General features: G+C 44.6%; 1 protein-coding gene across 3 annotated transcripts in view; it reads left to right on the top strand.

Annotated features, from left to right (window-relative positions):
* The window catches only part of HCLS1 (hematopoietic cell-specific Lyn substrate 1), a 28095-nt gene extending 20843 nt beyond the window's left edge, over positions 1-7252 (top strand). Inside the window, exons 7-14 of one of the 3 annotated variants that reach the window (XM_035000062.1) lie at positions 2546-2656; positions 3509-3564; positions 4145-4214; positions 4831-5042; positions 5437-5541; positions 6060-6270; positions 6409-6477; positions 6680-7252. In XM_035000062.1, the coding sequence (XP_034855953.1) occupies positions 2546-2656; positions 3509-3564; positions 4145-4214; positions 4831-5042; positions 5437-5541; positions 6060-6270; positions 6409-6477; positions 6680-6813 (968 nt within the window). In that variant the 3' untranslated portion in view covers positions 6814-7252. Of the gene's footprint in view, positions 1-2545; positions 2657-3508; positions 3565-4144; positions 4215-4830; positions 5043-5436; positions 5542-6059; positions 6271-6408; positions 6478-6676 lie in introns of all 3 variants that reach the window. The other 2 variants (XM_035000061.1, XM_035000063.1) reach the window with 2 other exon arrangements.
* Positions 7253-9370: the final 2118 nt, after the last annotated feature.

Below are 9370 nucleotides of genomic sequence, written 5' to 3' on the forward strand. Positions count from 1 at the left end.
GGAACAAAATAAAGAGCCCAGATATAAACCCTCAACTCTATGGTCAAATAATCTTTGACAAAGCAGGAAAAAACATGCAATGGAAAAAAGACAGTCTCTTCAATAAATGGTGCTGGGAAAATTGGACAGCCACATGCAGAAGAATGAAACTCGACCATTCTCTAACACCATACACAAAGATAAACTCAAAATGGATGAAAGACCTCAATGTGAGACAGGAATCCATCAAAATCCTAGAGGAGAACATAGGCAGTAACCTCTTCGACATTGGCCACAGCAAGTCCTTTCAAGATACATCTCCAAAAGCTAGTGAAACAAAAGCAAAAACGAACTTTTGGGACTTCATCAAGATAAAAAGCTTCTGCACAGCAAAGGAAACAGTCAACAAAACAAAGAGGCAACCCACAGAATGGGAGAAGGTATTTGCAAATGACACTACAGATAAAGGGCTGGTATCCAAGATCTATAAAGAACTTCTCAAACTCAACACCCAAAAAACGAATAATCAAGTCAAAAGATTGGCAGAAGATATGAAAAGACACTTCTCTGAAGAAGACATACAAATAGCTAACAGACACATGAAAAAATGTTCATCATCATTAGCCATTAGGGTAATTCAAATCAAAACCACATTGAGATACCACCTCACACCAGTTAGAATGGCAAAAATGGGCAGGGAAAGAAACAACAAATGTTGGAGAGGTTGTGGAGAAGGGGGAACCCTCTTACACTGTTGGTGGGAATGCAAGTTGGTATAGCCACTTTGGAAAACAGTGTGGAGGTTCCTTAAAAATTTAAAAATAGAGCTACCCTATGACCCAGCAATTGCACTACTGGGCATTTACCCCAAAGACACAGATGCAGTGAAAAGAAGGGCCATATGCACCCCAATGTTCATAGCAGCAATGTCCACAGTAGCCAAATGGTGGAAAGAGCTGAGATGCCCTTCAACAGACGAATGGATAAAGAAGATGTGGTCCATATATACAATGGAATATTACTCAGCCATCAGAAAGAATGAATACCCAACTTTTACATCAACATGGATGGGACTGGAGGAGATTATGCTGAGAGAAATAAGTCAAGCAGAGAAAGTCAATTATTTTTATTTTTTAAAGATTTATTTATTTATTTTAGAGAGTGCAGGGGTAAGGGGCACAGGGAGAGGGAGAGAGAGTCTTAAGCAGGCTCTATGCCGAGTGCAGAGCCCAGTGCAGGGCTCGATCTCACGACACTGAGATCGTGACCTGAGCCGAAATCAAGAGTCAGATGCTTAACCAGCTGAGCCATCCAGGTACCCCAACCATATGGTCTATCTTGGTGAATGTTCTATGTGCATGAAAAAAGTGTATTCTGCAGTTTTGGGATATAATATTCTGTAAATGTCAATTAGGTTTTGTTAGTTGATAATGTTGTTTGGACCTTCTATAATTTTAGATTCTTTTTGTCTAAGCATTCTATCAATGTAAGAGGAGGGTTAAAATTTTCATCTAGGATCACAGGTTTTTCTATTTCTCTTCCTGTTTCTGTCAGGTTTTGCTTCATGAATTTTGATTCTGTTAATAGATTATACCGGCATACATATTCCTCATTAATGATGATTTGTTTTCTTATTATTGTGTTATATCTCTTTCATCTCTTATAATGCATTTTGTATTGAGGTCTACTGTTTCTCATATTCCTGCCATCTTTCTGATGCTTATTCTTTCTGTGGTATGTATTTTTCTATATCAGCATTAATTTCTCAGCTTAGAATTCCTGTGTAATGTAAGTGATATAAAACTGGATATTTGCATTCTGTATACTCAGGGTAGGCCTGGAGTTTCCAAGTCCCATAGGTAAAACTTCCCCCTATTAAATGCTGAACAAACTACAACCCCCCTCACCATTTCCCTACATAAACGAGTAGAATTTTTCTAGAACTCTTTTATAGGAGTGAGCAGACTGCCATTTCTTGTTCCCCAGTCCTCTGTTCTTGTATAAGAACACCTGACCCTAGATCCTAATCCCTAGGTACTAAATTTGGGACTTAAAACACCCTTGGGTTTTCTGAGTCAGCTCATAATTACCCTCGTCTGTACTGCTTTGATTTATCTATGGTTTCTGGAGCCAGGATTTTTTTTTCTTTTTTCTTGAGCTTTACTATTAAAAAAAAAAAAAGATCGTTATATTTTAGCAGACATTTCTAAGTGTTTATATGGGAGTAGGAACAGGCATAAATTTCATATGTATCTGCCTTTCCCCCCCCTAAAAGTCTCTCCTTACATTCTCTATACTTTCCCCTTCCTTGAAGAAGGGAAAAAAATGAAATGATCTTCTCATCTTGGGATGGGAGTAAAGGAGGAGAGGAAAGGAGTGAACAATGTTGAATTAAAGCTTACACAAGATGGCTTAGGACACTGTTTCTCTTTAATCCACCTCGATTCTAGCCCTGCTGCCTTCCCAGGCCCCTACCCCTCTGCACCCACTCCTCCTGACTTCTCTCTTCCACAGCACCTTCCTGTGGGCTGAGAGTGGGCTCTCATGACTACTCCTTCCACCACAGATTACTCTCATGGCTTTGGAGGCCGCTATGGGATAGAGAAGGATAAACGGGATAAGGCAGCTCTGGGATATGACTACAAAGGAGAAACAGAGAAACACGAGTCCCAGAGAGGTGAGTTGGGGTTGGAGAGGAGGGAGGTCACACAGTAGCATAGAGCCCTCCTTCCTTCCTTTCTGGAAGCTGACACAGAGAACCTAGAATACAGAGGTGCAGATGTACAGTGGAGGTGGTGGTATAAAGGGTAAGTGTCTGTATGTGTGTGTGTCGGGGGGAGAAACCAGGAGGGTAGAGAGGAATACAGCAAGATTAGGAGCAGGACAGAGGGGGCCAAAGAGAAGGGGTCACTGAGAAAAGGGTAAAGACAGGCTGGGTGATGACACGTGGGTGATTTGGCTATGAGCCTCACAAGGACAGAGAGGTCTCTCTCTGCCCTGGGACACATAAGGGATGGCTGGAGGGCTCTCCTTATTTTTTCCAATTTCTTCCTTTATATTCCTTCCTTTTCTGTCACTTCTCTCTTTTTATATTTCTCTCTTCACATCTCTCTCCCATCCATTCTCTCTCAATCCTTTTCTGCCTCTTCCCATCCATGCTTCTCTCTATCCTCTGATTCTCATTCTTCCCCATCCATCTCTGTTTTTCATGTTCCTGTCTTCTGGTCTTTCTTCCCATGATTCCTCTACCTACACATTCCTAGCATATACTCTTCTTATGACTCTCAAAACTTTTTTTTTAAGATTTATTTATTTATTTATTTGACAGAGAGAGAGAGAGAGAGAGAGAGAGACAGCAAGAGAGGGAACACAAGCAGGGGGAATGTGAGAGGGAGAAGCAAGCTTCCCTCTGAGCAGGGAGCCCGATGCGGGGCTTGATCCCAGGACCCTGGCATCATGACCTGAGCCGAAGGCAGAGGCCTAATGACTGAGCCACTCAGGCACCTTCTCAAAACTTTTTGTCCTGCAGATTATGCCAAGGGCTTTGGTGGTCAGTATGGAATCCAGAAGGACCGAGTGGATAAGGTAAAGCACCAGCACACCAATGTCTTGAGAAGAGGTCCCTCAACTGCACCTGAAGTACATTGAGATAGGAAAACCTAAGTGTCCTGAGGTGTCTTCCTACACTCCCCATTGACTACCTTCGGTATCTAATGGGCAAGTCTTCTGCAGCCTAAGCTTTAACTAAGAAGAGTGGAGGGAGTCAGAGAGACAAAAACACATAAACTTCAGGGAAAGGTGATGTTTGAAATTTCATTGATTCCTAGGTGTTGCTTAATTCAATCTATAATCTCCTCCCACTCCATTCACATTAGTTCTTCTTCATGCATTGGCTGGGGCCCTGCTGCATTCTAGGCCACTGCACTTAGAGATGTGAGATTCTAGGCACACTGAGCTTTCAAAAAGGGGATCTGAGCCCACCAGTTTAGAACTTCTTTACTGCTCTCTCTGCCACAAAATAACAATATTGGAATATCCTGTTTAACTATTGAGCATCAGATGGTGAGGGATACCTCCTAGAAGGCTCCAAACACCAATACTGACTTTGGGTCATTACCGTTCCCTTCTCCTCCCCACACTGTGCATACTCTTCTCCTCCCTGCAGAGCGCTGTTGGCTTCAATGAAATGGAGGCCCCAACCACAGCTTATAAAAAGACGACACCCATAGAAGCTGGTAAGTCTTAACAATTCCTTTTCTCTATGTTCCTCAACCACCTCCCCCTTCTTATTCTTTCTTATGCCCAGACTACCTCCTCCATGCCTTTAACTACCTAGGCTAGCTGAGATAGACTTGACCCTGCCCAGGCATTTCTAGATTCATTCTCCTAAAAAACTAGGTTAAGTGGATAGAGAGATAGAGTGACATTGGGAAGGAACTGTAAGGAGAGAACACAGGGAGGGAGGGATAGGGAGTCATCTGGGAAGAATACAGAAAGATAAGAGCTTGGGATGGGGGAGAGAGGGTAGGTGGTGGTTAGAGGGCATACAGATTTAAGGAATGTGGAGAGGAAAAGGATGCTAGTTAGGGGAACAAGGCTTATAACTTAGAAAGGACAAGAGTCTGAGACTGCATGGCCTGGCTATACGGAAATCTGGGCTTTATGTCTACATCCTCCTCCTATAATCCCTTTGTTCCTCCATTAGTACCTCTTTTCCTTTCCTCCCATGAGTTCCTCTCCATCTGCTCTCTGCCTGGATATTTAACCAATTCCTTTTCTTCCTTGGAGTGCCATCCACCACTCCGACCCCTGACTCAAGACAATCCTAATTCTTCTTGCCTGTGTCTGCAGCTTCTAGTGGTGCCCGTGGGTTGAAGGCAAAATTTGAATCTATGGCTGAGGAAAAGAGGAAGCGGGAGGAAGAAGAAAAGGCACAGCAGATAGCCAGGCAGCAACAGGAGAGAAAGGCCCTGATAAAGATGAGCCATGAGGCTCAGCAGCCAGTGGACACTGTGGGAGAACCGGAGATGCCAGCCCCATTGCCCAAGAAAATCTCTTCAGAGGTGAGTGGTTGGCCTTTTGGGGTTCACATCCAGGATCCCTTGCCCAGATAGGAGACTAAGGAGTCCAAATCATTGATAGAAAATAAGGCACAGGCCTCCCTGGTGTAAGGCAAAGTCTAAAACTACTATCTCTGTCTTCAGGAAGATTTCAGTCTGAGTGATTGGGCCTCATATATACCAAAATGTTGGGGGGGGGGAATCCCAGATTTACATAAACCAAATTTGCATGTTTTGCTGTGTAGCCAGTAATTGCTGCAGGAACTAGAGGAAGGAGCTATCACTTCAGGTTGGAGCCCATCTTGAGGGGTGGTTGATTTGGATTGGGTGGGTATTCCAGACAGTAGAGAAGAGGGAGGTTTGCATACTTACAAGAGAGATGCTTTATTCTCCCCAGGCCTGGCCTCCAGCAGGGAGCTGTCCATCATCAGAGCCTGAGCCTGTGAGAACCAGTAAGGAACAGCCAGTGCCTGCCCTGCCCTTGAGGCAGAATCCCCCAGAGGTAAGTAGAGCCCCAAAGATTCTCTGCCTCTTTCCCATCTCCTCATGTCCTAGGAAGGTGGGCCATATGAAGTGACCAACCATCCTGGTTTGTCTGGTACTGTCCTGGTCTTAGCACTGAAAGTCTTGCATTCTGGGGACCACCTAGTCCTGGGCAGACCAGGACAGTTGGTCATCCTGCCTGTGGTATTCCCAACAATGTGTTTTTGCTTCAGTGTTTTCCCAGTCATTCAAGGAATCAGACTTGCTTTCCATTTCCCTCTCTTCACACCCTTTACATTTCCCTCCTATCACCTCTTGATAGGTGTTTTGAGTAGGTGGGTATGGGAGGAGCTCGAGGAATAAAGATGGATAAAAGACTGGGTTCCCTAGGGAAGGCTATTAGATGGAGGCAAGGATAGAGGGTAGAAGTGGTAGGATGGTGATGGGGAGCAGTCTTAGTAGTCCTCCACTGGGAGGTTGTAGAGAGGTAGCTCCTGGTGGGTAAAAATCACTTTGATCCACACCGTCTCTTCACAGGACGAGGAGCCCCCAGCTTTGCCTCCCAGGACTCCAGAAGGCCTGCAGCTGGAGGAAGAGCCAGTATATGAAGCAGAGCCTGAGCCTGAGCCTGAGAATGACTATGAGGATGTTGGAGACATGGACAGACATGAGCAGGATGGTGAACCAGATGGGGACTATGAAGATGTGCTTGAAACTGAGAATCCTTCTTGTCCCTCCACTCTGGCTGGTGAGTGGTGGGGGAGAAACAGCTCCTGAATGGGTCTAGTCCAGGGGAGGGCAAGAGGAAGAATTGCCCCATTCCCTAGAAGGACCTGTTTTCCTTCTCCATGTTGGTGAGACCATGTTTATATCTCTCATTATGCAGAATCATCTGGCTACCCAGCTGGGACTGGAGCAGGGATCTCAGCTATAGCCCTGTATGATTACCAAGGAGGTAGGTTTGGAGTAGCCTGAGGGGTCTGGTGCCTGGAGGCCCTTACTAGGAGAGAGGGAGATGGATTCTGGGGGTCAGGGAAGGACCAGCCTTGGCATCAAGAAGAACAGCCCCTTTCCCTCCCTGAGGTTTACAGTGGGCACAGGAATGGAAGGATTACTGTTTGACCATCCTAATATTCCATCAATTGCCTCCCCAGAAGGAAGCGACGAGATTTCCTTCGATCCTGATGACATCATCACTGACATTGAGATGGTGGATGAGGGCTGGTGGCGGGGACATTGCCATGGCCACTTTGGACTCTTTCCTGCAAATTATGTCAAGCTCCTCCAGTAAATGGCCCTCCCTGTCTTCTGCACTGTGACTTCCCATGTCCAAAGTTGTTCTGCCTCCACCCATGCCCCATTCCTGCTGCAAGTGTCATGAGTTGCCTATATTCTAGACAGACTTTCTTCTCCCTCTCCACTAGGGGTTGGGGCAGAGACAACATGAAGAAGGGGTCTCCTTCCACTCAGTGTCCTCTCTACCCTAGATGAGCTTATGCACGTTTATTTTGTGGTCCTTCCTCCTTCGCCATGAATGCTCCTTCAAATACCCCAAGTTCTGCCTTGCTCCGTTTGTGAGCTCTGAGCTTCCTGGTTTGTTTATATGGGAAGGTATGTCTAGATTGCTTGGCTGTGCTATTTGCCCACTTTCCTTTTTTGTGGAGATAATTTTTTAATCTTCTCTCTGTTCAGTTAAATCAGAAATAAAGTGGCACTATGATTCATTTCTATGCTGAGGTAAATAGTACTTTTTATGCAGCCCTTAATGGCCCTTCTCTCACAGCTCCAATTCTCCTTCCGTCTTTCAGGCATATCTAGAAGACTCCCTCCTACCACTGCCCATTGCCCTGCACCCTGGATATCAAGGGTTGGGCCTTTTCCTTAGACTGTACCTAAACCCAATCCAAAACACATTGACCTGGAAAATGGCAGTAAGGTGGGGGGCCAGGGGACCAGGAAGTTCAACTTTTTTGGCTTCAGCAGTTGTGAGAGACCAGCCACCTTCTTTCTGGGAATAATGAGTACATTCTTTTAGGACATGATTCTTGAGGAAGAAACACAAATTAGGGGATTGAAAGAGGAAAAGGGAGATATGGCCAATAAAAAAAGACTAAAGCTAAAGGACCACAGGCTCCGATGAGGTATTAAGAGGATTTAGGGTCAGAGACAATGGCCTCTACTAGAGAAAGTTCAGGCTTCCTTGTAGCTGGATGACTGAAATTGATGGCCAAGTAGAGCAGATAGAAGAAACTTATGAGCATTCTTTCTATGGTCCAGGGCCAAGGCTGATAGGAAAAGAGGTGAATACATTTGGATAACTAGTGGTGGGCAAAAAGCAAATCATCAAGCAAATTATGGGGATGAGAAAGAATGAGAGGCCCAGACCACTGGGTTCCGCAAGGTCTGATAGGAGATCCTAGGCAAAATCAAAATAAAAGTCAGGGATTTGGGGCAAAGATGAAGAAAACAGTGGGATCAAGGCGCAGCTAGGATTAGTGACTGATATCCATAATTGCTCTAGGACTTCATAAAGTTGGTGAGCTCCTCATGTGAGCACTGCATCCCTCAGGCTGATTCCTTGGTTTTTCTTTAAGACACACACTCCTTTGTTTCCACAATGACCTCTGTGCCAGTGAGTCACAAATCTGTCTTTAGACCTAACTTACAAGACTCACCCAGGTAGCCTTCCAGAGTGCAAAACAGCTTTTATTTCTGCTTCTAGAGACATTGGAATTTCCAGCATCCGGAGGCAAGTCACCAGACATATACGTAATCTCATTCTTCACTTCAGTTTGACTTGATATCATACATAGATCAGACTTTGACAGTGGTTTTCCTGTTACATCTCTAAGTCCCACATTGTTTTTCACTTTTCCCTTCATTATAAGACAAAAACTTCCTTTCTGCATCAGTGCTACAGACTTCACCCTCCACGTCTGGCTGATCTCTACTCTGGATTGACTTCTTGGTGGTGATACTTATTAAAGAGTCTGTTCATAGACACCTCCCTGTCCAAGCTCCTATTCCTATTCCTTTTCACTCTGCTCAGCTGCTTCTTAATCTGAGGCCATGTCTAGCTGTCTTGCTTCTGTCAGGTAATTCTGCTGCTCATGCTACTCACCACGGCCTCATCTCATGAATCCAGTCAATTTTCTGTCTGATCCACAGTCTCTCTAAAAGGCTTCCTTTTTGCTCCAACTGCCCTCTCACCATAAAATGTGCTTGTTTGTGTAGACCGGTGGATACCTGTAGTACCCTGGTTTCCTGCAACATATTCAATTAGATATCTTACAAAATGTGTTTGATGATGTTGATCAATATTGCTCCAAAGGCAGCAACTAGGAAAATAAAGATGGACTGCAAGTGTGCAGCCCACAGAGCCATACGGGCAGTCTCCTGGCTGCTCTCCTGAACCCTGAGCTGCCCAGGTTGTGAAAGAAAACCCTCTGCTCTCTTCCTTTCTCTCTATTTCTCATCTGCCTAAGAGCAGCCCCTGATTTTCATCTCCCTTGGTCAATAGCTCCCTTTCTCTCTTTTTCTAGTAAGAAAAGAGACCCTGAGTGGATATCAGGAGCTTTCTTTCTCCAGATAGGAGGGAACTAGATTCAAAAGGAGAACTTTTCCTTTTTTCCCGCTTCAGTGTTCAGTTGTTTCCAGTTACTCATCTTCACTGAATAAAATCATAGCTCACACTCTAGTTGTATTTTTAGAAAATGGTGCCTTATATACAAATGTGAAATATAAACCAAGAAAAAAGGATTAAGAAACAGAGTTACTTTACCAACTAGTACCAAGTGGTGCATGATAATGAAAAGATGAGCATATTTGTACTCTGGGACTTGCTCTAA

This window comes from Mirounga leonina, unplaced genomic scaffold, assembly GCF_011800145.1.
Source record: "Mirounga leonina isolate KUSES-001 unplaced genomic scaffold, KU_Mleo_1.0 Mir_115, whole genome shotgun sequence".
Taxonomy (NCBI): Eukaryota; Metazoa; Chordata; class Mammalia; order Carnivora; family Phocidae; genus Mirounga; species Mirounga leonina.